At 37.9% G+C, this 27,812-nt stretch overlaps 1 protein-coding gene across 5 annotated transcripts; it reads right to left on the reverse strand.

Annotated features, from left to right (window-relative positions):
* Positions 1-3,985: 3,985 nt before the first annotated feature.
* Positions 3,986-27,812, reverse strand: AGTR1 (angiotensin II receptor type 1). Of its 5 annotated transcripts, none has more exons than XM_032193328.1 (3): positions 27,746-27,812; positions 22,774-22,846; positions 3,986-5,406 (listed from the first exon to the last, which is right to left on the reverse strand). In XM_032193328.1, the coding sequence occupies exon 3, from the start codon at positions 5,356-5,358 to the stop codon at positions 4,279-4,281; it is 1,080 nt and encodes a 359-aa protein (XP_032049219.1). In that variant the 5' UTR covers positions 5,359-5,406; positions 22,774-22,846; positions 27,746-27,812; the 3' UTR covers positions 3,986-4,278. The 5 variants fall into 5 exon arrangements, with proteins under 5 accessions (XP_032049219.1, XP_032049217.1, XP_032049218.1 ...); XM_032193326.1 differs by having other exon boundaries at positions 22,774-22,849; XM_032193327.1 differs by having other exon boundaries at positions 22,774-22,887.

Genomic DNA, 27,812 nt, shown 5'->3' on the forward strand with positions numbered 1-27,812 from the left:
ACTGATGAAATGGACTTGATGATTGATAGAACAACCTCACTGCTTCTTGCTAGCTGGTGGGATGATGTGCTGGCCAAGCCTGTAATGGAGGAGAGCAGAGCTGTCTTACCCTGCTCGCAAGGTCAGGGTTTTGTGGTTCGGTATGTTCTGAACTGAGCAGGAGGTACTAAAGAAACTTAAGAGCCTCTCAAAACTTTCTGGAAGTTTTTAATACTTAACTGAAAGATCTATTTACATGCAACACTAAGTATTTCCAAAATGGGCAAGTTCCTTTCTAAGCCATTCCCATGCCATTCCCCCTTAATATGTGTTTGTTCTTTCCATGGCAAGCTACTCTGTGGGAACACTTGTACTTCAGTGTACTGAAAAAAAGAGGCCAGTAAGATAAATCATTGCTGAAGCTATGCAAGCAAGCCCAAACCTGGGAATCCTCCTATATTCTCTGCTTCTGTCACAGGTCCAAGTTGATTATCATCTAAACAGCAGTTCTGGTAAAGGAAAGGACTCTTGGCCTAGTATGTACTCTGAAACATCTTGATTAACTGTATAAACATAAAATAATTATTGAGCTGAGGAGCCAAATGAATTCCCACTGTGTCTGTAATGGTTTTGTTTGAATTCAGGTTAACCAGTGCAGATTATATTGTGTGATTTCAGATAGGCATGTAACGTGGAAGTGAGTAGAGCGTGAAACATGAGTCATATAAAGCACAATTGCACAATAAATAGAAATAAATATTCTGCATGTATGTGTTAAACATAATGCAATCTAACTATTATTCTGCCAGCAGGAAGTATACATTCAGACAAGTCAGCAGCCTGTAACAGTGATAGCTCAGGAGGAGTGATTCCTGGATTTAGGGCTATAGGCTGTCCCCATTAATACTGGCTTGAGTTCCTCAAACCAGGAAAGTACAGGGGCAGACTAAGTTTGTCAAGCATTTTACTTAGGTTACCCTGAGAAGGAAAAGTGCTTAGGATACTTGTTTAAACTAACATCCTGTTGCATCTTATTTAACTTTGTGTTCTTTAAGATAGTGGGTGTTTGTTCTAAAGTACATATAACTAGTTCTTATTTTGGTATGGAATTAAAAAGGATCAGTCTAAAGTTCCCCCAAAATGGTAGTCGTACAGGGCTAGATCTCACTTCTTCCTGCTCTCTTGGCAAGGGGTAGGTTCTTTGGCCTTCTCCTTCCTCCCTGTTGGTGGCCAGAGGCACAACAGACTTTTATTTAGTCTATGCCTCTTGCATGCTGGAGGTCAGAATAATTCAAAGTAGTTCAATGGGAGGCTGTGACTAGAAGGGCTTGATAACACTGACACTGCTGTGTGCCCCATATACAGGTTTCCAGCAAAATATTTTAAGCAAGCAGGTGGGCAGGGGGAGTGTGGGGCTCAGCAACTAGGTGTTTGTTAGCACTTGTGTTGACGGCAGCTGGATGGGTGAAGAAAATGGTGTGGCTGAGCTGCGGAGTAAGGCTAGCATCAACTAGCTCTTAGTCTGGGGCTCTGTGGGGTTGGCTGAATTGGCAGGATCTGGCTGTACACAGTAACCGTGCTGTGATCCAGAGGAGTTTGTTCTGCTGCTGCCCAGTTAGAGTTGCTAGAAGATTTTATCTCTGGTTTTATGTGGTTTTTAATACCTATCACTTTGTGGGGGTTTTTGTTTGTTTGTTTTAGGAAATGCTAAACTAGGATCCACTATCCTTGGCAGCTGATGATCATTCTCCTACCCTTTAGAACATTTTTTTTCCCCCCAATCTTATTTGTTGCCTATCAATCCAAGGTTGGTCTTCTATTCAAAGCACACCAGCTGCAATCCTTTCCTGCCTTTCCTGGAGTAGCTCAGCCAGATGTGCATGCTCCTGCTTTTTCCCATGACACAGGTAGGCACAGGTGGCACCAACAGCTAGGATACAGAGTCTCTGAAACATGCAGGATTTGGCCTGAAGTGGTCAAAATCACCAACCAATCTTTTTTGCTCTATATTTCAATGCAATACAGTCATTTTTATCATTTGTGGTCACTACTGATTCTGCTGCTTTTTCTTCCTGGTGGTAAGTGAATCCTTTCAGTTAAATACTTAGTTATCACTTATACAAATGTGCTTTGTTTTTTCTACTGAACTATCTATTGTAGTATGGGATACTGGTGACCAAAGGGATCAGCAGGTGGTGAGGAAATGCCAGCTTAGCCCCTTCCCAAATACAAGATCATCTGTCCAGGAGGCAGTTACTTCTACAGTAGTCTTGCCATGGGTAAGGATCTGCAGATCTTTCAAGCAGCAGGAAAATACTGCTGTTTTTCCTATAGCAACTTTTAAGACGAACAACAATTTTGTGGCTGCATCCAGCAGGTGGCAAGCACAGCACACTGAATTATGCCTGAGAAAGAGTTACTTCTGGAACTGGAGGCTCCTGACTCAGTTTGACATACGTATATGTGTATATGAACAAAATGTTATACAGATGATGGCAAGCTCTGTTGGTCCCACATCAGCTTACTGAGTGCTAGGGCAGTGTTGCTGCTCTGGATGATATTTATAATGCATGTGACTTATATTCTTTTTGAATGGCTGCCTCACATGCATGTGTAAGGATATAAGCTAAATAGAGAGTATTGTATGTGAGAACAATTTACCTGTCTCATTAAATGTCACATTCAGGTTTCAATTTTTTTTTTTTCTTTTTTAAATACTAGCTTTCAATTAAATAAACCTCCAAAGAAAGAGCATTTTCTAAATATAAAGCTTTAGAAGTTTTACTGAACTCGCAATATCTTGTGACATTTAAGTAGAAAATGGAAAATCCAGCCACTTGCTAGCTAAGCCACATTAAATATAAATATTGCAAATTCTTGAGGGTCATATATTTGCTTACATGACATGTAAAATTCTGGATTTTTTCTTTAGCTTTGTTATGTTGAAAAGCATTTATGAGTTCACGTATCTCTGAAGAAAATAAATGGGAGTGAATCAAGAGCAAATATGAAAAGGTTATATAAGGATATCATTAGCTGGAACTTCTTACAATGCTTAACGCCTTTTCCCCTTCATTTGTATGGAGAGTTTGAGCCAGACTTTTGTTCTGATTTATGTAGTATGCTCCTCATTCCAAGATCTGTTTTATATAAATGGAGAGTAATTAAGTAAAAGTCAATAATGAAGTTTGGTCTCCATTGTTTAGTGATATGATTAAAAGCATTATTTGTTAAACTATAATATAATAATTGTCACACTTCTGCTTGTCAGTCTGAGTTTAAAAGTCCAGGAATTTGAAAAACAGAGTGGATTTCATTAGCTGGTACTTTTCTCTTAGAGTACTCTGGATATTTTACAAAAATAGTTTGAAAGTTTCTGATCTCCTTTGTCTCAGAACTCACGTTTCAAATAGTTTTTGACTTAATGACTAAAATTATGCAGTCAACCCACTCCATAAATAATTTTCTTCAGAGTCAGCATGGCATATTATTGAGAAAGGTGAGTAAACCCCATTCATGTGTCTGTGTGTGTATATATGTTACTACTATAAAAATACATACTGGGATAAAAACGCTTATGAAACAACGTTTGAAATCTATAAGTAGGAGTATAAATCTAAAAATATATTTCTTCTATACTTAGTAAATAAACCTGCTTTTTATTGCATATATTATGAACTTTTGTTATTTTAAAATGAGAAATAGTAGCACAAATTAGAATGAGACCAGTTTCAAGGTCCTGAAATTTCCATTTGTGTTTAAAGTTGGGGCTGTAGATACAGCATATATTTGAAAAACAAGTTATAATATAACTCTGATATATAACTCGTGTTTAAAAAAAAAAAAAAAAAAGAAAAAGAAAAGAAAGAAAGCCAAGCCATTTAGCTCTCAGCTCCTGGAACAAAACTTGGAATAGCTCATTTGTAAAACATGTCCTTCATAATTCATGTAACTTACAAAAGCTTTTCCTTTAAGTTCAGAGATCTTTTTAGGAGTAAAAGAAAAAAAACAACTACCTTTGTTTTGTAGTTCTGCGCAAATGGCAGGATGCTGACAAACTCTGGTGTGCCTGTCTGTCATATACATTGCTTTCAACAAAGATAAACAAAATGAAAATCAGGTAGTCCTCCACATACTCTAAAATAGAAGGCCACTGCTAAATCTTTTCAGTGTGATTTCTCTGAGGTGATTTAATGTTTCAGTAATGAGTAGTAAGCTGTGATTGTGACTGCAGATGAATTTTGTCATTCTTGCTGCTTCGTTCACAAGGTTGTTCAAAAAGGTATATTATAAACCGCATCACTTGGTTTCGAGAGACCCAGCAGTCTTTTTAGTGGGCAAGTGGATATTTTCTGGTGGTCTGTAGGAAAGGGAGCTCATCTTCGTTGTTAGACTGGGATGTGTGCTGACATTTGGTGGAATGTATTTTATTAGCTGAAGAAAGTATTTTTTAAAATTTTTTCCAAAGAAAACATAAAAAAAAGGATTCAAACAGTTGTTAAAGTAAGCAATGCAAATAGTGAAGGGCATAGCTGTATCCACAATATCAGTGATTTTGCAGTCTGTTATTACATGTAATTGAATTAATACATCAAGAAAAGTGAATACTTGATGAGGAATCCAGGAAAAGAAAAAGAAAAATACTATTGCCACAATCATCTTAAAGATATCATCATTTCTGGTCTTATTTCTTTGAATCTGATATGCCTTCTTTAGGGTCTTCCAAATTAAGGTGTAACTTGTTAATATGATTAGAAAAGGAATTAAAAATCCCAGCAAATTTTTGGATAAGCCTAGCCCAACCCGAAGTGTTGTATTATTGTTGTCATACCGAAAACCACAGACTGTCATGTTCAAGTTCTCAGCAAAGAATATATTACGGTGAATGATGACGGGCAAACTGGCCACACCAGCAAGAAGCCAGATGGCGATGCAAGTTATTCTGGCAACAAACATGGTACGCCGGATTCGTGACTTCACTGGATGTACTATGGCCAGGTAGCGGTCAATACTAAGGCATGTGAGTAGGAACACACTGGCGTACAAGTTGAAACTTATTCCTGCAGATGCTAGCTTGCATAAACAATTGCCAAATGGCCACTGGTACTCCATGGCCGTGTAGGCTGCCCAGAGTGGCAGAGTTATTAAAAAACACAAGTCAGCAAGTGCCAAGTTTAGCAGAAAGATGCTGGCCACTGTTTTCAGTTTCATGTAGCAGTAAATGACAATAACAACTAGGCTGTTCCCAAATATGCCTATGATGAAGATGATACTGTAAACAGTTGGAACCATAATGTAGATGTAACTGTGCCTTCCTGAAACGGGACAGTCGACGTAGATTCTTTTAAGGGTTTCTTCGGTAGGATAGTTTGGGACCATCTTGATCTCTTGTACACTTGTTTCAGGGAAACAATGTGAAGTTCACACCTACAGGGCAAAGGTAAAGAGGGAGGAAAAAGTAATTCATAAGGTATTTAGTTATTTTTTAAAATTTCAATTAAATATCAAGATTTTCTGTTTAACTAGAGATATAATTCAGTGTAATAAATTCAATTTCTGATTAATAAGTCATGGAAGAGTAAGAAATCAACTTTTCGTTAACAGACTGCTACCTATGGCTTTCAGTTGAAAACTGGATTATAGGCCCAATTGCTAATCAGTACACCTCCTGAAACACTTTTAATGGAAAGCAATGAAAATGTTTTTTTTTGCCCTCTTTATTTTTGTTCACAAATATACACAGTATGATCTACTTATGTTTTTTCTTTTTTTTTTTCCATGGATGCATCTTATGGCTAATGCTACCAGTATTTCATACTTTTTCTTGATTTTTATAATTCCTGGGCCATATCCTGCTCCCATTTTCTGTGCAATCACAATTCCTTTCTAAAAACATGAGGATATGTTTCTCTTTCTAGATCTGAATAGAACAGAATAGAAAGTTCTAAATCTGAAAGTTGTGAACTTGCAGTTCATTCCCTGTGGGGTTCTACCCTAATACCACAGATATCAGCTGGCTTAATTACGAAGCATGTGTTTGTCTGGAACTTGCGTTGTCTGGATTCAGAAATTCATGCCACACAATTCTGTTGGATCATTTTTCTTTGGAATGCAGGCAGATGGAACCAGTAGACCCAAAATTAACCAAGTTTCCTTCACTTTGCTTTTCTTCTGATACGGCATGAAAGACCAGATTATTCATGACGGTCTTGATACAATGCCTATAGCAGGAGCTTTATCAGTGACTCTGTAGGGAGTTGGAAGTGAGCCATTGTTCACAAGTGCAGTATGTAACAGTTCAGTAGTTAAATAAATAAATCCCAAACCAGTCCAAGGCAAACAGCATACTGATTCTCAGATCACAAAAAACAAGGGGAAATTTTTTTTTTTGTATATCAGGTGTCATATGGGGGGCCAAGTTTAAATGTTTTCAAAACTGATTTCTATTTTAATGTAGACTTTGTGGAATAAAACAGAGGTAACAATGTTAGGAGTTCGGTGTACATTGTTAGATTATTTTTTAATGTAAATGAAAGCCAACAAACTTCTTTCAATTACTTAATAAATTTACAGTTCAAAATACAACTAGTTAATGAACATATGTTGTAACAGAGACTCAAAGTACCAAACGAATGTACAGTTATCTAGGTTATTTTTTTCCATAGATAGGTCCTATATCTCATGAGCAAAGTTATTCGGATATCTCAGAAACTACACTTAAGCATTAACATGTTGCATTAACAAAATAAATGAATACAGATTAGTTTTTTTTTGAATACAAAAAATTAGTTTTTTTTTCAACCAACCAACCTCCCCCAAAAAACTTTTTAAAGTTTTAATAGGAAAGTGAAGCATAGATTCACCTCAGCAAAGTCCACATAGGAAGCCTGTAGAAAAGTCAGGGACCAAACTCAAAACAGGGGTTGCAGTCTGTACCTTTTGAGCAAAGTATCCCTGTGGCTCTCACTTTATTATCTTTTAAGATTTTATATTATTGTTTATTATCATAACCATTATATTCATTATATTTCTATAATTTATAATTGTATATACAACTCACATATTATATATCAATATATTTAATATTAATATAAAATTAATATTATATGATGTTATATAATATATAAATATATATACTCAATATTATTTAGAAATACATTTTTATATTTTTTATATTATTATATTATTATTGTTTCTGTCTTATTTTATGTTCTATTATTAGGTCTGCATTAGTTAGCTGATTCATTTCAATTAAGCTAACAGTGCAATTTCAAGATGTAGGTTCTTGCTAATTCTATCAGAATTGGAATATCTAGTTAACTGCAAGCAGTGACAAACCTTTTGTCAAGATACGCAGTGCAACACCTCCCAACATCTCCAATTCATTATGTGAATTTGTCTTGTTTCCTTGGTTGGTGAAGATGGCTCAATATGACATCAGCGATTTTAACCATGTTTAAGACATTAAAAAGTCAAGCAAATGCATCTCACGAAAACAAATGTGTGCCATTCTGATCATGTGTGGCAGTGTAATGCGTCCTGAGCTCAACTTCCTGCTTTCAAACTGCGCCAAATCTAGAGTAGTTGGTGTTTGCCTCTGTGGAATGTCATGCTGCCTGCAGGACAGGGAGAGACAACATAAAAAGTTTGCAAGATCAAGAAATACTCATATCTCAACCCTTGGTTGTGGAAGTGCCCAGGAAGGTTTGACAATAACTGGTAGATTCCACAATGCAATATTTGCCTTGCTGCAAAGGTGCTGTGTGGTTTATTCACTATAGAAGCCTTTGCTCACTTATATTCCCATTGAGATAATGGCCAAAGTAAGCAGTAAGAAACCAAAGCGAAGTCTCTACCAAGAACATGAGCATTGCAAGCCAGACATGCGGTAAAGTAGACCAGGGCGCAGTTAAGGCTGAGCAAGAAATTTCTCCATGACTAGATTAGTGGTTATACACATTTTATACAAAGCAGGTATTTCTGTATGAGAAGTACTGATGTGTTTGAAAATGTTGCAACTGAAATTGTGCACATTGGTAATACCATTTAAAGCATCTGAAATGACCTGAGTTAATATAATGATAATTGGATCATTTGAAGGCTGATACACAAGGAGATTTTTCCAAGAGGTTTGAATTGATGTGATTGTGAATTGTATGTCAACATCCATCTCAAACCATATTATCTGGTGAGCAGCAAATCCCTGTTGTATGCTACTGTCCTGTGACCTTTTATTTACTTTTAATTACAATGATTATAAGAAGTCACTGATCGTGAACTGATTCAGACTGCTCTACCAACTATTATTTATCTTTCTGTTCATTGCTGCTTTTGGGTGAGCATGCATCTTAATGAAACTGTCTACTGAAACAAGGAATGCTGGGTCTGTGCAAGTTAAAAAGCACTCTGCCTGGTGAAAGATAAGATCACACTGACCATGGCTTTCTGTGAGAACTTGATCAGATATAAATAGGTACGCAGATGTCCCAAGTCAATTTTTAAACAAAAATTTGTTTTTCATACTTGCTTTGACAGACTAAGTAAACTCTGATTGACCAACCCTGCCACAGTTTAGCCACCCTGACATTAGGTAATGTGGTTTTTTCCTTCTGATGGTAGGTGGATTATTTGCTTTTCTTACAAATGAGAAGATACTTCTGTTTGAGGATGATGCATTCTAATTTTATATAAGATTATTACACAGGTAGAAGAGAGGCTGTGAAATGTTTGGAATCATACATTCAATATATTAACTATGTTCACTTCCTTCTTGTGCCATAAGCTTTTTTCCTTTATCTTGGGAGTTTAGCTCCCCTCCCCTTCCTAATTTCTTGCATTTTATTTTTCTAATTGTTGAGAAACTAATGATACCTCCCAAATGTCTCATCTCACTACATTTTTTATACCCAACAGAACAACCCCCTTTATCACCACTGCCTTAATACCAGTCCTATACCTACTTCAGACTCTCCCCTGCTTTCCTGGGGTTCTTGAGCAGTACTACTCACCTGGCAGTAAGATTATATTCCACAAATGCCCTGCATCAAATGGAGAAGGAGTCTGTTCAGAGACAGAATTACTGTTTAACAAATATGGATTTAGAAGATAAATGAATATAAACGTACTGACTGCAGTTCCTGTCTGAGCAAATATTCTGGTAGAAAACCTGTGCTCATGCAATTATAAAACCATGCTCCAGAACTGAAGGAAGAAATACTCTTTGGGAGCCCCATGGCTGTTGTCACTCATATGCAGATTCCCAGTGGAATGGCAAAGCTGAGCTTGCTGCACTCCCTAGTCTAGTGGCTCCAAACCAGTCTCATAAGTGAAATCTGTTCACTGCAGCATATGCCTGTTGCCAGTCTGTTCCCAAGGTGACATGTAGCAGCTCAAGACAGAAATGTTTTTAATTTCTTTAATTTGGAGATGCCCTTATCCTGTGGTTTTGATGGTGTGCTAGAACAGCACTACATTCTCAGGTTTCTCAAAGTGAATGTTCCAGCCTCACTTTCACTGAAATTGTAAATATGAAAAAGTATTTTTAGTCCACAGTTGATATGTGAAATGAGGAGGGTGAGAGCAATGCAAACAAAGGCAAAGGCTGGTAATTCAAGCTAGTGTGGCCTTGCTGTGTGCATAGGCCTCCTGTCATCACTGCCTCTATCTTCCACAGAGGTCATCTGACTTCATGGTAAATGACAATAAATCAAAACATTACTGAAATGGAACTGCATTGGCAGTATAGAACTGGAACACTGCCAGTGCATTGGTTCACGAGCAACAAGAACAGAAAGCAAGCTTCAAAAGATTCTTATTAGTAACTGTCAAGTTGGCTGTTGCTTTTGCAATTTTGGATCAAAAGGTGGTTTGATATGAGAACAAGTAGAATTTACAGGACCTTGTAATTGGCTGTGCGTTTTCTTTGAATAGCTGTCCTATTCAGTCTTGCATAAAGGAACAATCAGTCTGAAATTGCTGTCAATTTTGTGGTGTTTGGTTTTGGTAATCTTCTGAGTCACAGTACTGTGTTTAACTTTTTGCTTCAGAGGAATGCTCTGAATATACAGTATTAGCTTTATAAATGTGTATTTTTATGACCTATGCTAATATATTTCCAAATAACTGTATTATACTCAATTATTACTCTCACTTATTCCATAAGTTAAGTGGAGCCTTATCCATATTCATGTGTTTCACAGGAGTGGGGCCCTGATCTGAAATAAATTTTAATTAACTTATGCTTGGCTTACCCTATGCTAACGTGCAGCAGTTAAACGTTTTCAGCAATTAATTATTTTAACTATTACATATAAGAATCATGTAGAAGTGAGGTGTACTAGCGTTTTCTTGTCTTAAGGTGCAGTTTAAAAACTTACTAAAAATATTTATATTTTTTAATTCTGTAACCTATATGTGGATTCTTTGTATCTTCCCCTTGCAGGAGTTGGAGCTGGTCACCTTCATTCATGCTAGCTCTATAGAAATGGCAAATAAACTGCCTGTGATCTTTCTAGGATATAGTCCTACTGCATCAAAACTCTAAATTGGGTATTACTTATTTTGTGCTAGCAGAGGACTAGTTATTGCTGTCTCATAAACACAAACTATTTATGTACTCTGACCTTCTCTGTAAGAATTCTCTGTATTTGTTTCTTTGAGAATACTTCAAAAGTCTGTCCTTCTATGTTATGGCTTTCATAACTTATGCTGAAAAGAATAACATCTCTTCCATTTTCATAGGCTACTCTCATTATTTTCCCTTCACTTCCCAAGTAGCTTTCAACTCTGCAACTTTTTCCTCTGGAAACATCAATGCTTGAAGAATGACTGAACAGTGCAATTGGGCTTATTTTGAAAGTTGTTTTTCTTTTGAGTGGTTGGGGAAATGACACAGTTCAGCATGGTGATATTTAAATTGAAGTTGCATTTGAAGTTGCATGAGTATAATAGGGAAACCAAGGGAAACCAGCTGATGTGATTTTTTTGGACTTCAGCAAGGCTTTTGACACGGTTTCCCATAGGATCCTACTGGACAAAATGTCCACCATACAGCTAAATAAAAACATCATACGATGGGTGAGCAATTGGCTAACGGGCAGGGCCCAAAGGGTTATGGTAAATGGGGCTGTGTCAGGCTGGCGGGCGGTCACCAGTGGGGTCCCTCAAGGCTCCATTTTAGGGCCGGTACTTTTCAATATTTTTATAAACGATCTGGATGTAGGAATAGAAGGTATTTTGAGCAAGTTTGCTGATGACACCAAACTTGGAGGAGTTGTGGACTCGAATGAGGGTGGAAAGGCCTTGCAGAGGGATCTGGATAGGTTGGAGAGCTGGGCGATCACCAACCGCATGAAGTTCAATAAGAGCAAGTGCCGGGTCCTGCACCTGGGACGGGGAAACCCTGGCTGCACGTACAGACTGGGCGATGAGACGCTGGAGAGCAGCCTAGAAGAGAGGGATCTGGGGGTCGTGGTAGACAGCAAGTTGAATATGAGCCAGCAGTGTGCCCTGGCAGCCAGGAGGGCCAACCGTGTCCTGGGGTGCATCAAGCACGGCATCACTAGTAGGTCAAGGGAGGTGATTGTCCCGCTCTACTCTGCGCTGGTGCGGCCTCACCTCGAGTACTGTGTGCAGTTCTGGGCACCACAGTATAAAAAGGACATGAAACTGTTGGAGAGTGTCCAGAGGAGGGCTATGAAGATGGTGAAAGGCCTGGAGGGGAAGACGTACGAAGAACGGCTGAGGTCACTGGGCCTGTTCAGCCTGGAGAAGAGGAGGCTGAGGGGAGACCTCATCACAGTCTACAACTTCCTCGTAAGGGGGTGTCGAGAGGCAGGAGACCTTTTCTCCATTAACACCAGTGACAGGACCCGCAGGAACGGGGTTAAGCTGAGGCAGGGGAAATTTAGGCTTGACATCAGGAGGAGGTTCTTCACAGAGAGGGTGGTTGCACACTGGAACAGGCTCCCCAGGGAAGTGGTCACTGCACCGAGCCTGTCTGAATTTAAGAAGAGATTGGACTGTGCACTTAGTCACATGGTCTGAACTTTTGGGTAGACCTGTGCGGTGTCAAGAGTTGGACTTGATGATCCTTAAGGGTCCCTTCCAACTCAGGATATTCTATGATTCTATGATTAATATATATTTCCACCACTAGAGGTCTGTATTTCCTATTTAAAAATAGGATTATTATTTCATAATGAAATGTCATCACTTTCCGCAGTATCACTTTCCTTCAAGATTATTTCTTTAAAATGCAATGTAAGACAAAATACCCATCATAAACATCTGCATTTATGTAAAGTATAATGTACCAGTGTGAGCCATTTTAAATTTATTTTACTATCTACTTGCTTATGTCTAATTTCCTTTATGCTGGTATGCTTCTGTTTTTTCAGACCTTGACTCTGATTTATGCACTAGTAAGTTATGGAGCAAGGTCCTGATGCTTGAGTTTTTCAGATATATGCAGCTTAAACTCTAAAGGGTTTAAGCCAAAATAAGAAAAAATATGTTTACAGGGAGAGTGGATATATAGTTTACCTAAACAGTGTAGATTTTAAAAAAGTGTCACATACTCATAGATAATTTTTTAAACTCTACCTGTTATTAAACATGCAACTTTTTTTTTTTTTTTTTTTTTTTTTCCTCAAGTATCACACAGGTTATTATTTAAAGTAATTCTAAGTTAACTTGACTCCAATATGTATTTTCCTATTTAGTGGAAGATGTTTTTATTGATGAAAATGCTGCTTCAGAACTACTTTTAATTTTAGATGAAATGGCAATGTGAGTCTACAGTTTGGTGATTTTTAGACCTTCTGTAGTATATATTTAAGAAATTGTAAGCAATGTCACAATTTGAAAACATATCTTTCTCCCCAGCCATACATACACGCAGACTTTCTGTTTTTTGCTATACAGCTGGGCATGTTTTTACACCTTTGGACACTCAGGATGTGATGATGGTTCTGCTTCAAATGATTTATTTAGCTAACCAGTCCTCTAATGCTGGCAAATATATTTTGATCCAGATAGAGAAGAAAGGTTATTAGTGTTGTGATGACATATTTATTTTATTGAAACTAGTAGATGAGCAAAGAAGAACTGAAAAGTTTATATTAACTGTATTATCTTGTGCCAGATAAGTAGAAATACTCAGTGTCTTGTTCTATATTCATGTGCAATGGGTTATACAGTGTCAGGGAACTTAAGGGATGTTTGGAAAAAACACTGTACAAGCCTATGAGGGTTATATCTTGAAGTTTCTAAAAGCAGAAGCATCTAGAGAGAATTAAAGTGATACACAGAGCCAGATTTAAAATGCATAATTAATGAAAATAATCTTTCAGTTGCACATTTTAGCACTGAGTGTTAGAAATGCATGTGGCAAACAGTGTTATAGGTGAAATGCCACCTCTAAAACACCAGTTTATGTCACTGTGGAGTTATGAATAAAAAACTTCTGATTACTTTTTTTCTTTGTAGACATTTTCCTGCAGTTACACTATTTGAAGACAATACTTAGCTGTAGAAAGTAAGCTGTTCTTCAGCATGTAGAACCCATGAAATTCTTTAAGACCTCAATTAATTGGGGTTCCATTCCCACCATGCTGGTAATTGAGTTACCGAGAGCACCTCCAGACCACTTCTGCTTAGAAAGAGAACAACTTGGAGTGGCTTTCAGTTATCCTAGTCATCTGCAGGAGACTGGCTCAGCACCAAGGCCAGTCTTGTTATTGCAGCCTCTGTTCTCAGGGGGTACTGAAGGTCTTCTGTTAATCCCCAAGATTTTGGAGAGAGTTGAGAAAGCTGTCCTATCCTGCTAGGAGTGGAAGAGATCTGCACTAGTTTTTGGATACTCTGACCCAGTTCAGCTTGTTAAAATTGAAAGTCTAGATGCAAAGCCCATGGGTGTAAGGGGAAACTTGCTGAAAGAAGCAGGCAAATGGATCACGCCTTGAATGAAGAGCAATCCAAGTGCTAGAAAACTCTTTTAAACAGAAAAATGTTGGCTTCAGAAAAGCAACATCTCTATTAAAGCTTAGTACTATTACTGAATGCTTAATAATACTACGATGTAATACATGAGAAACTTTCTGCATGCTCTTTCCAACAACATACAGTTTAATAATATCACAGTTAGAATTCCATCTGCTGATGGAGCAGTGAAAGATTGGACAAGTTTTTGCCTGTACTTTTGTAGTACTTGCAGAGTTCAGGAACATTGGAAATACTTATTTATGCTACTTAGCTCTTTGGCCAAAGTTAATGCTACCTATTCCCTCCATCTTTTTTTTTTTTTTTTTTTCCCAGAAGTTGGGAAGTTGATATATATATTTCTATGAAAATTTATTCACAGATGTTACTGTCAAGGAAGGATTGCTTAACCTCACTAGTTTCTCAACCTCATTAGAGTTTAGTGGTTTAGTAAGTGCTGGCGTGGCAATGGTTAGGTTATTTTGTACAAAAGTTTGTTGACTGAGCCACAGATCACTCATTATGGCTAGCCAAAAGTAAACTGTCAGGAAGTATTTTAGTTTATAGGTTTCATTTTCCACATCTTCTAGGTACGTGCTTAGCAGTAAACATTTTCTGGGAGCTTTTTCCTGTAAACACACATAATTTAGTTCACTGTTAAGTGGAGGAAAACCATCCTTGGGTTTAATAAATGCAGAACTGGATTCGACAACACTGAAAGACTAACAATGCTCAACATGCAGTGTATTCATCTAATCTCTTGAAGAATATTGATCAGGTGGTGGCGTAATAAATCACTGTTTCTGGTGTGACTGTGTACCTCTGGGTATCTTAAAATTTTTCATGTAATTTTCTGGTCTCTTTCTTCTTTATTCATCTTCAATATATTCATCATCAATATAGCAAACTCTATTTCATTCTTTGAACAAGACTGTAAGAGTGTGTTTAAAACTCTCTGGTGTTTAGTATGTCATTAGGTATTATATATCCTTAGGAGATGTAAATATAAAATTATCCATACAGCAGTAACTTAAAACTTTAGTTTTTAACTTTAGTTTTAAACTTTTTAGTTTTAGTTTATTTTTTTTTTAAATAAATAAACTGATAAAGTGAAATAAACGTCTACCTTAAGAGTTCTAGTTCAGTACTTAAACTAAACATCAAAAGGTTAAGCTTCAGAAAAAATGCCTGAAAGGTGAATCTCTAAATGATATCCCCATGTCCCATGGGACAGACACTTGTTCTGTCTTGATATAAATGAAGATCTTTTCTCATGTAGGTTACTAAACCTGTAGCTGAATTTCTTTTTAAATATAAGAAATTCACTGTTAAAACAGAAGGTAGTCATTCTTCTGGTTTATACCACAGGGTAAAGAATTGCCTCTTTGTCTAATAAACACCAAAGACAATTGGATATATTGGCTCTTTGAAATGAGGGTATTACCTATCATTATCAATCAGCATGGAGTTTTGCACCTCTGTTCTAGCCATTAGCTTTATCAGAAAGGAAGAGTAGTGCCCTCCTAAGAGAGAAAAATGATCTGTGAGTATTAGGCTAACCTAAAGGCTGTTTATCAGGGTCCTATCAGTTCCTCCCTTTTTTAACCATTTACTGCATAGTGCCCAAAAAGGAAATACTAGAACTTCTACAGTTTTCAATATCAACATGAAAATATTTTTTTGAAGGGCAACATAACATAAGGTACTGTTTTATTATAAACATACAGCTAACTGTACATTCATAATTTCAAATCTGATGCCTCATTATGCAGTATCTTTAGGGTATTTTTGAAGTACCCAAAAGAGTCCATAGTTAAGAAGAATGAAGCCATCAAGTCCCAGAACGAATAAAAGTGATATTAGTTTGAACTGTGAAAGGTTACGTACTGAACGGTTACTTTCTCCAAATGATAGTAAATGAGTGGATTAACACATTTCCTTTATTGCAGCTGGAATTGCCTATATAAAATATAGTGTGCCCCATGTGATTATTTTTAATAAAAGATGGAAATCAAATTCAGGTTTGCCAAGAGCAAGTGAAATCATTTGACGAATTTTAAGTTACTATTCTGATAGCTTAGTTCCACAGAATAAGTTTTAAAGTATTTTTTAATTGCATAGCAGTACATGTCCTACGCAAATGTAGCTTCTGGACACCTAAACACACACCTGAAATTTCTGTTAGCACATCATTTCCACAGAGAATGAACTATAAACTGCTATGGTGAACTCCTCCAATCTGAGGAGTAAGGGAGCTTATATTAATTCTGGCCTACATCCAGATCTGTATTTCAGCCTGATGTTAAAAAGGCTAAGTAGAAACAGGGTGGTGGGAAAACTTACTGAAGTAAAAGGCACTGCTGAAAACCCTTATTATGCCCTCTTCTAACAGAACAGAGACCAGGTATCACACGGGAGATACCTCACCTGTTTTCAAATCACACATAAAATCATGATTGGACTTACTGGGTATTTAATACACCTGTTTCTGTCTTAAAAGCTATGGGGTACTCTTCACTCAAGATTGTGGGTACCTTCATCAGGTACAGCATTAACTACCACTCTTCCTTTCCACCTTGCAGCAGAAATACTGTGGTGGTTCAGAGCACAAAGGGCTTAATAAGGTGCTACAAGACATTTTCCATGCTCTTGGGTGTATCATCAGCCTCTGGTTGTTCTTATTTCTTGCTAGAGTGAATGTCTGTGCATCCAACACTGAAAGACTTCTTAGTTTCACTGTCAAGATCTTAGTATCTGCAAATGGTTTCACCAGTCCTTTAGAACATAGCTATCACCTGGAGGGTGGTCTTTCTGGGGGAAATAAAGACCACTTCCACAAACTGCTCTGAATGTAAGATAAGAGCCCTTCTTTCTACTGCTGTTCAAGGATGAGACAATGTTGATCAGCTCTTTTAAAAAATATTCACATGTATAAAGACAATGGTTTCAACTTGCAGGTCCCAACTGTTCCGTGCATTGCCAAGACCAGAACTGAATCTGACAGGAAGAAATGGTACTTGCACGGCTGCCTTTGTGGTACTGAAGGTCTTTAGCTATTTGTGTTCAATTTGAAATGCAATACCACTGAAAAGGCATGAATACAATTATCAAGCTGAGGTCGCCTCAAATGCTCAAGTAAAGGCAAGTTTTCTGGATTTCTCTTCTCATTTGCATGATCTTATTCTGTGATTTCTTTTTTTTTTTTTTTTTTTTTTTAACCACTTGACATGTTTGTACTTCAGTCACTTGCTCTTCCTCTGGTTTCACTGAGGCAACTTGTGTTGTACTAGTAGTGGGGCTAGTCTTTTGATGGCATACTGCAAATGTTTTATCTTTGCAATACTAGTAGTGGGGCTAGTCTTTTGATGGCATACTGCAAATGTTTTATCTTTGCAACTTCTTGAAAACAGGAAAATGCGGAGTCTACACAATCCTATGTAGATAAAGATCCTGTGACAGAAATAACGCATTTCTGTTATCTAAAACAATTAACAGATGATGCATTAGAGTTCTGTAAGCCTGCTGCTTACTTTTGCTAACTGGTGGGTTAGCTTAAATCATATGCATAGTAACTATGTGATTTTCTACAAAATTCCTGAAACTCAGTCAAACTTTGGGAAACTCTTACTGATGTCACTACTCATGAAGTTGGGCAAATGCTGAAAATCTCGTATGTAAAATATTGCTCTTTTGGTGTTGTGTGAAGAAGGACTTTTCAAAAAAGCGTGTTTTTTAGGGACACTGACAATACAGAAAATGCAGATGGAAATGTTTTGTATGTTGAAAGGAAAGAAGGTGGGGGGCTTTCCTAAGGTGTTCAAACACAAAGGGTTGAATGGACCAGATATACCAATATTGGTAAGAAAAGAGGTAGCTGTTCATTTGTTAAAACACCCAAGGAAAATTCACAGAATATAGAAATTGATTTTATACAGCAGAAAGGGGTGAGAAGTTAGGAACCTCAGGAGTGCTACATAAATCTTTCTTTTTGTGAGTCAAATGAAATCTTTGCCACTTTAGAGGTTATTTGCATTCTGGGATTTATCTTTTTGATGATCACAGTTATGGTGATGCTTTGGAGCCTTGAGAGTAACAGCTACTCACACAGACTAAGGCTCGTTGAATTGAAACCAAAAATATTAGTGTCTCATGGAGATTTCTTGCTCACAAACTATTATTCCCAAACTGACTCCAGGACATGAAGAGGGTACATGTATGCATGGGTTCTTCCTAACAGTTTTTGCTGCATATAAACCTTAACACTTTAAAGTCTAAAATATTAGAAATGCGCATCATTTAACATGGCTGTTAGCCAGAGCAATTTCTGCAACAATTAATATTTTTTTTTCTCAGGAATACAATATTACTCCCAAACATGGGCTGTGAGAAAGTAACAGCTATGCAGGTCTCTTCCAGACTCCCCTGCCCCCCACACTGAAGACTTTCTACATCTTCAGCTTTTATTAATTGACATGAGTCAATGACAAGGTAAATGGTTATGTCTTTTAATGGTTATATCTTTTAGTTTATTAAGCCCAGTTGTACTGCTAGGTAACTTGTGTGAAATGAAATATACATGTAGTATGTGGTGAAACCCTGGACTCTTCTGATTTTGGTTCAAGGGAGAAAAAAAAAAAAGGTGGTAAATGATAAAACATCTCTTAAATTCTGCAAAGAATGATAAAATAACAATGGCATGGGTCATCACATGATAGAAGACAAGTATTACTAAATGGAAGCTGAAAAAAAAAAAAAAAGCAGTATAGCCAGATTAGGAATGGCTATAAGAGGGGTATTATGGTCTACTCTGTGAAAGTCTGGGTACTACTGACTGAGGTAATTAAGTGTATACTTACCAGCACATGGGCAAAAATAAGTAAAATTTGCTGAGTTCAAACTAGTGGTGGTTGATAATTTAGCAGAAAATTAGAATTCATGCATCTAAATTAAAAATAATATTCTAAAATGTCTAATGCACGAGTGACATACTGACAGTGATTGCATCTTGCTGTGGGCATCTTCTCTGTCATTGGCAGAGATCACATTAGAGAACAGAATAGAAAGGCAGAGCTGCAGTTGTTTCCTTGTAAAGTAAGTGGTCTTTCTAGGAGAAAAGTTGTTTTTTCTTTCTTTTATTTTCTTTTTTAATCAAGGTGCAAGGTTTCAGATCTCTAGTTTTATTTACTGTGAAGGAAGCAGCTCAAAATCAGTGGTGTTACTAGTACAAAACTACTGAAAGGGATATTCTAATTAGGTTTCTGTTGTTTTCTATAGATGTTTGCAGGAGGAAGGGCAGGGGACACAGCTAATAACTTTGTAGACAACGATGGGTGATGGGGCTTCTTTGTGGAATTATAGGTTAGTGCAAGTAGAGGCTTCCCTGGTAGTCCCTCTCCCACTGTCATGTTCTGCTAAACTAGAAGATGAAGAGGTAAAAGTTAACACTATATATGTAACTCAAGCTCCTGAACAGTTTTCTTTAGTTAAAAGTGAGATATTAAATATGAGCAGTAAACTCTGCAAGATACTCTTTTTGGTACCAGGAACTGGTATAAAGAACAGCCTTTCTGTATGTACTTTTAAAACAGTAAGAAAGGTGCATAAATTTGCTCCAACTTGTGTGGCACATTGATAACGTTCTAACATGCATGGAAATATCTAATGTGTGTGAGGCTTCACCTGTACATTCAGGAGGACTTTTTCCTGCCATGAACTAAGTCACCAAAATGGGCCATGAGGCACCTAAGAGCTCTACAAGTTTAACACACAGCCCCTTCTGCAGGTTGTGCTTCGTATTTTTACTTTTTCCCCCTGCAAACACAGAAGGCAAGTGTAAGTTAATGAATAACAAGCCACTGAAGAGTTTTCAAGTTTGAGAAATACATTATGTATGCAGTACAGATATTTTCATCTGCAACAACAGCTAATCTGTCAAAAAGTGGAAGAAGGGGGGAAAAAAAACTTGCATGTTTTTATCTAATATACTCTCACTAAAAAGCTGTGACAAATCACATCCCTGTTTCCCACCTATCATCAGTGGTTAAAGTGACTGATAGAAACTTTTGCTTGAGTAATGAAAACATTTGCTAAAAAATAAACACTCATGCAGATGCAGCATTCATACGTGGACATGGACATTATCAATGTCACTAAAATATGTCATGTTAATTAAACCATTTAACATGGAAGATCTAGCACTACATTTCTGACACCATGGCTGGTGACTTTCACACAGCTTCCTGCTAATCAAGACATTATGGCTCTGGGGAAAAACAAATTCCATGTTGAATATTTTTTTTTTTCAACTTCACTGTGAAAAATAGTGTTTGTCCTACTGGAGAACTTATAAAGTGAAAGCAAGTGTATTGTAAATTTCTGTGTAAGGAAATAGATGTTAGATTTCGACGCCCTTGTTCAAAAGCAGCTTTGTTTTCCATGTGTCATAATTCAGCACTATGTAACAGGATTTGTTTCACTGGGTCCAGTTGAGACCCTTGATTATTGTTCTGTTATATAATTAATTTAGATATTCTTATGGTGGGAAAATACTGCATTATGGCACTATGCCTCAGAAAAGCCTTTTTTAAAAAATGAGAATGTAAGTAACAGCCTGGAGGGAGAAGTTTAAAAGATTAAAAGCAAAGGATCAGCATGGAGGCTTCCTAATGAATACCTCATTAGGGTCAGAAAAGGGAAACCAAAGGCAGAAAGGAAAGAAAACAGCAACTGGTAACTGAAAGAAAACAGTAACTGGATAACTGGTAAAGTACAAGAGTTCACTCAGACAAAAAAAAATAATCTTTTCAAAAGGGTAATGCTGCTAAGCTCTAGATAAATTAGTAGCATTGTAACTGTTAGTAAGCATAACATGGAAAACATAGAGAACCAATTGTGATTTCACTTAAACAAAACTCCTGTTAAGGGCACATCATTATAAGGACTAGGTGAAAATTCAATGAGTAGCCAAATATAAAGACAAGCAATGAACCTGTGATTTTGACACATGTCAATTGGACTACTGAGGTACTAAGGGGTTAATCAGAGAATGAAAGCTCAAATACAGACACCTTAATACAAGTCAGTGTGAGAGATATTACCGCCCATGCAAAAAGCAGATATTGCAATCCCTAGTGCTTTGTCTGGAAAGCAGCACACTTAATAGAATGATAGCAAGATAGATGTTCTGCCAAATGTGTATAGCTTGTTTCCTGTTTTTTATCAAAGTAAAATTTATTGGTCTATTTTGAAAATAAAATTCATCAGTGAACTCTTTAACATCCTGGCTCTGAGACTTCTCCTGTGGGTACCAAGGGCCAGTAATATAGCTAGCAAAACCAAGAAGGATGGTAAAACCCAAAATGGTGAAATGCCCTTGTATTATATGATCTCTTGAGCATGTCAGTTCCATCACCCTGCTCCCCACTCTCTCCAAAAAGAAAAAACGAAAACAATGCTACAACAAATAAACCCACAAAACCACACAAAGCTAACCTAAGGTGTTGTGAATCAGTGCATCCTGAGTCAAGTGCACTCTTGATTCTCAAGCACAGGTGACTGCAAAGATCCTTGGGAGGTGTAGCACTGTGCCCTCCAAAACATGCCATGTGAGCTTTACTTCAGTGCTAGGAATATTACTGTTTGAAGTGAGAGCATGCTTGGGTATGTGGCTGCCCTGTACTGACATGACTTTTTCACTGTATACTTCAGAGCACTTGGTGAAATGGAGCAGCATGATAATACCAATATTTAAGTCAAAAGTATTTTAGGGCCCTTGTCTCTTCAAGAGCTTTTTTGAAAGCACATGGGTAAAGAAATATCCTTTACCTAAATGAAAGTCTGATTTGAGCAAGAACTGCAACTGTCCTATGGTAATCTGCTAATATTAGCAAAGCTGATGTTGGCTAATAACCAAGTCAATAGTAAAACAGGGACATGTCCAGCAGCAAAGCTAGAGTTTTACTTTGAAAACAAGCGTCTTCCTGCCTCATGTTTTCCCTTTCTGATTGTTACACCTGAAGTAAAGAACCTGAGGAACAAAATCCTGCACAACTACCAGAAACTGAATGGTATCAGACTAGCTCTTGGGCCCATAAGGGGAGAAAAGGAGGCAGGGGAAGAAGGAAAATCATCTGAGTCTGAGGTAATGGGAAACAGAAAAGACAAAAAGGCTTTTTTTTTTTTTTTTTTAAAAAAGACAAAAAGATGAAAGGAAGACATACATACTCCTATAAACTCAGTTTGGGAGGGACATGCATGGTTTCTAAATAAACAAGTTCAGTTTGCATCTTGTACATCATGCGCTGGCTGCTTCAAGCAAAGGCTGTGACAATACAGGGTTAAATGGAGGATGACTGCCAATAGAACATTTTTAGGGAAGTCAACTAGTGCATTTTTCTCCCTTGCGTAAGCCCCCCAGCATAAGGGTACAGCTGTTCAGTGGTTTTCTGGAATGTTTTACTATTTGCACGAGTCCTCTGAGCTTGAAATGCTGAGGCACAGTACTCACATTCAGCATATCCCTCTCAATTTTCAGAGAACTGAGAGGACTTGAAACTTGAAAACTGAGAATTTCTTGTATTTCATCTACTGATTATTAGGTACCAATAGGAAACAACTGATCAGTATCAGATTATTCTTTTTTTGACCTAGAAATAAAGGAACAGATTAAATAGGTGAAATTAGGCATTTGGTTAAATCATTCTTTGTTCTGGCCTTAACTCTAATTAAAGCCTTCACCTCAAACAGTGAAATACTGTCTAAGTATTGACCTTCCCCAAATTCAATACCAGTTGCTTTAAATATTGCCAATGTTACCTTTGTTACCCGCTTTTTGTCTTGTCTTCAGTCATGCCATTCAGTGATGCATTGCCAATCTGATTGTTCTTTCCTGCTGTGAGATAGTCTTCAGTTATTACCTATTTTCTGTGCCTATAAGAGAAATGCTACTCAACTACAATAAAAGCAGATAAACACCCCAAATAGTAACCAAGCATTCTAGCCAGAGTTGTTATATAGCAGATACCTGGACAGTTTTGCTATCAAGCAAAAACCAAATGGAATGAAAATTGTAAAAGATGCTTGACAGCCCCAAATCTGTAGTTCTTTCAGAAGGCAGTGCAACAGAGAATAGTAACAGCATGCCATTCTGAGCATGTTTTTCTACTCTTAGTTGCAATTCAGTTGAAAGCTCAAAGTAATTTTAGTCTAATCTATCATTTATCTGAGGATAAGTCAGTAAATGATTAGACCAGCCATTCTATTTTATGTGCAGTCTCAAACAATCACAGCTGTTAGGATTTACAGTAAAGATAGCCTCTCTTCACTTGCCTGTTACAGTTAAGGTTAAAAAAAAAAAAAAGGCAAGCATCATAACTTCTCCTATTTGTTGGTTTTGTTAAATTCCCCAAAATGTTCAAAAATTACACAAGCTTCTAGAGTACATCTGTCAATTTTTTAATTTGGCAAACAATAAGTTTTAGAACATGGTATAGAACATAGTATGAGTGCTCTGAGTACAATGACTCTGTATTGTTGAAAGTGATCTATTGTTGACGGAGAGTGAACTGAAAGAAATATTGCGGTTACCAAAAGCTTACTGGCTTGCTTTCACTGTAGAATTTTTAAGACCAGAAGGAGGAGGTGCAAAATGATACCACGATTAGGAACTTACTCTGCAATAGCAGTTGTATATGGCAAAACAGCTTCGCTGAAACCTTTCTGATCTTCAGGATGCAGTATTTGGACCCCCTACATGAAGTCTATACACTCTTAAGCTCTAAGAGAAAATCCTGTTGTGTCTACTTAAAACTCTCAAATGCATTTGAACTCACTTTGTGAGTATGTGCAAAAATTTCAACTTTGCATAAAATTTTCATTCCAGAACTGCTCTGACTCACCTGAAAGACAGTAACAATTTCAGAATGGAACCTTCCTACATTGTGTCTTGATAAGTAGCATGGGTTCAGTTCTCACCAAGAGCAACACTTTATTCCTGCTAGGGTGGTGGAAGCTAACCCTACATGAGTAAAATAGGGAAAGACTTCCTTCCACTCTTCCCTCTTCTCATAAGCAACACATTTTCCATTTTGTCTTCAGAATTCTACAAAATACTAAAAATGTCTCTACAATTGCTTGGCAATTTTCTTTCACCTAGCTTCTCAAACCTGATAGTAACAGAGGCTGACTTCTTAAAAATGCTACAATTTCCCTAAGGAAGAACTGTCAAAAGTCAGAGTTACTACCCAATACTGCAAAATTACTAATTAACATTTCAGAGGAACACAGGGCAGAACACAACATAAGTGCAAATGACCAGTACATTTCTGATAGAATTGTTGCACAACTGAGAGCATGAGGCACAGACATCAGCAGTAAGCTAGGTAAGGCTTAAAAGCTGAAACGAGTTTACCTAAAGGTTATTTTGATAAACACGCAGTAAGAGTCTGCAACGCAAGTAGACTGCCATGTGCCTGTAGTAGGCAGGCTTATGCTGCCCTGTCCCTGTTCCTGAAGCTGGAAGCCTTCCCAGGTTTGAAGACTGAAAGAATTCTCAGATTATACTTTCTGCAGATAAATGGTTTAAAATGAATGGATGCAAGAATTTGCAAGGGGTCTGAAGTGCAATTACCCTTTAGCCAGTCTTGGAGTCCAGAAGAATTAATGCTGGAATGCTGGTACTTACTTGACTTCCTTTTTGCCTTTCTGCTCTGTCATTTGTTGGAATCAGTCTGATCCAATTCCCCAGCAAATAATTCCCCACCCAGCAGTCTCTTTCACACAGTCTGTGCTGTTTCACTGACCTGTCCAAGCTCCCTTCATTATAGCTAAGGAAACTGTGGGTGTTTTGTTTGGACCTCTCTTTAGGTTAGCATTTTGGTTGCCAGAGGATGCATGTTGATTGATTGCTGGTATTCCTGTCACAGGTAGGTGACAGTTTTATTTTGCTTATCCATTTGGTCACTTGCTTTGGCATATCTAATATACCATCCAAACATCTATTCATATCTCAATGAATCTTAATAACCTATGTCCCCAGCTCAGCTTTAGGTGTAATACATTCAGATTTAAATTTAGTCTATTTCTCCTTTTATAGAGGTGACTCCTGTAAGAAAATAACTATTGACTTCACAAAAAAACACACAAGATTAACCAAGTAGAGTGAGTCTAACATAATAGTAGGTTAAAATAATAGACAAATATCCATGTTCTCTACCCCACATGTGGCAAAATTTGACCTTTCATGAAGCTACTAAGGGAGAAAAGGACACTTGAAGCGTCGGATGCAGAGATGCATGCCAGTGACTCAAACAATCGGGTGGTTCTCATTGTGATTAGATGCTTAAAATTTGGACAGTAATAGACCCAAGGGAGATTATGAATACTTCTGGTGACATTAGTAGCTTCTGGACATCCAAGGGAAAGGAGAGGGAGTGAGCAAATGAGAGCAATCTGTAACTATTTGAAACATTTTCAATCAAGACTATACTTTTTGCATAAATACGAGTTTAACTGGGACTGTGAGTTTGTGATTTATGCAAAACTTTAAGCTACCACATTAATCAGTGTGGCTGTAGTAAGAAACCATAGAAGTGAAAGAAAAGAGAACTCCCTAAATGCATTCCCTTATAGAAAACAGAACAAAATTACTGCATCGGAGAAAGCCTAGAAGTGTAGGAAAATGCACTGGCTACCCACTATCTGAAATGAAAATTTTCATTTGACCCTCTCCAATTCCTATCTCCATGTCTGCAAACACAGTCTCTGTTTTGAGCATATTCTGGAAAGTGTAAATAAATCATCTTTGGTGTGCATTTGCCTCTTTTAAGTAGTACTCCAAGTAGTAGCAAAAGAAATGAGATGCACTTCCAGATCTTTTTAGATATTGAACATAATTAAAAATGGTAATATTCACCAGGGAGCAACTACAAATCTCACACCTTCTTGTCCTAAACAGGTTGTGGAGTTGTGACATTTTAAACTGAAAGGCAGCGCTCTCCTCACTTCTGCAGTGCTGTATATACTAGCATTTCAGGCTGGTATTTGCTGTATTTTAAGGCAGTAGCTTCTAGTTGCAGTTTGCACGTGCTGTCCAACCCAAGCAAGGTATTTTTTTTTCCAAGCAAGAAGGCAGGACATCTCATATCATTGGAAATGGGCCCACTTTTACCTACTCCAGTGTAAGAATTAACTCTTTCCATCTATTACCTTGGCAAAAGTAAGGGGAGAATGAAACCAACTATTTCATGGTAAAGATGACTTCCATCTCTTAATTGCACAGGACCACTTTGCTTTTTCAGTTTAGTAATAAGCTAGGAAGCACACCATAGAAATCACTGATTTTTCTCTGCTATGTAGTTCAAGCTGTAGAGAGAAGTGTACAGAAACACCACATTCCTGCTGGAAAGGCACATTGCTAAAGTTCTTTAAGTTCTTAATATATGAATGAGAGCTTATTTTTGTAGGCACTTCATGGTTTTGAAAGATACTGTAATTTAAGAGATTATGATGGCAACAAGCAAAATGAGCTGCCAAAGTCAGGAGCATGAAACATTTGTCAGGCACTAAACCAGAGCTAGGAGAGCCCTTCTAAATCACCATGGTAATTAACCTACTTCAGGCCATGCTCAATTCTCCTTGTTCAGGCAAAAATCTAATCATATTAGTGGTGCAGGTTCACGTAAGTAAAAAAAAAAAAAGATGACAGACCCTGCTTCCCCCCTCCCTGCCTCCAAATAAACAAAAAGCCTTTCATCCCTTCTTGATGCTTGTGATTTTACTGGGTCCATTTACTAGATTGCCTCATGCTATGTCACACCGCACACTTGAGATACATAGTGCTGCTTATGGAAGCGATGGAAATTTACAGCAAGCTGTAGCATGCTTTGGACAGAGTCCTGCTGTCATTTATTGCCATACAACTCATTAATTCCAGTGGGTTTGTAGAAATATACACGTTGGCAAGATTGAATCCTGCAAATTAATGCTCATACATACTGTGATCTAGTTGTTGATTTGCTTCTGTATCTGTAATTAGCTGTTAATAACTTAGTATTTTTTAACAGATGGAGAATAGGAGGACAGTAAGTGTTACAGAATTTCACCTATAAAGGTCAAAGAACATATTGAATTTAGTTTTATGAGTTGAAGCTGAGTTGGGGAGCTGGCTAAGGGACAAGTCTGGTTATGGAGACAGCATGCTACCCCATTTTTGATGAAACAGGTACCAGTTGCTAACTGGTGGAAGTTGTATCGCCTGGCTGCTACATTTTATTTATTAATTAAGAAAACAAATGTTTGCACAAGTCTAAAAATTAATCAGCATTGCTTTCAGTGATTTTTGATTAATTTATCTCATGGATTTAGCACAGTAATGAAAACTTCAAGTGCTCCTCTGATCTTGCCCAGAGCGAAGGGGCTGGCTGCTGCGGGCTTGCGGAGTCGCCTCACTGGGGAAAGGAGGTGACTGTTCCCAGCACCGCACCTTCTGCCAAGGGTGCCTTTGCTCTGCCTTCAGGCTGGTGCAGGCCAGGAGAGCTCATGCAAAGGGCACGGTCGTGAATGTGGGGGACCTTTATCCGTCTCCAAAACCAAGACAAACGCGTAGTGTTGGCTTAGCGAGTGGGTCTCGAAGCGCAAGCCGCCCCGATTTAATTGCCAGCAGCCTGCCCTGCCACCTACGAAGGAGCAGAGCGGGGGAGCAGCAGGACGCAGCGCCCCGACCTCCAGGCGCCTTTCTCCCCCAGGGCCCAACAGCGCGCTCCCGGCCAGCCCGCAGGGGCTGCCTTACCTGGCTCGGCGGCGGCTGGCCGCCGCGGGACGGGACAGCCCCGTGACTGGGCTCGCCGTGCTCTCCC

This window comes from Aythya fuligula, chromosome 9 (genome assembly GCF_009819795.1).
Source record: "Aythya fuligula isolate bAytFul2 chromosome 9, bAytFul2.pri, whole genome shotgun sequence".
Lineage (NCBI taxonomy): Eukaryota > Metazoa > Chordata > Aves > Anseriformes > Anatidae > Aythya > Aythya fuligula.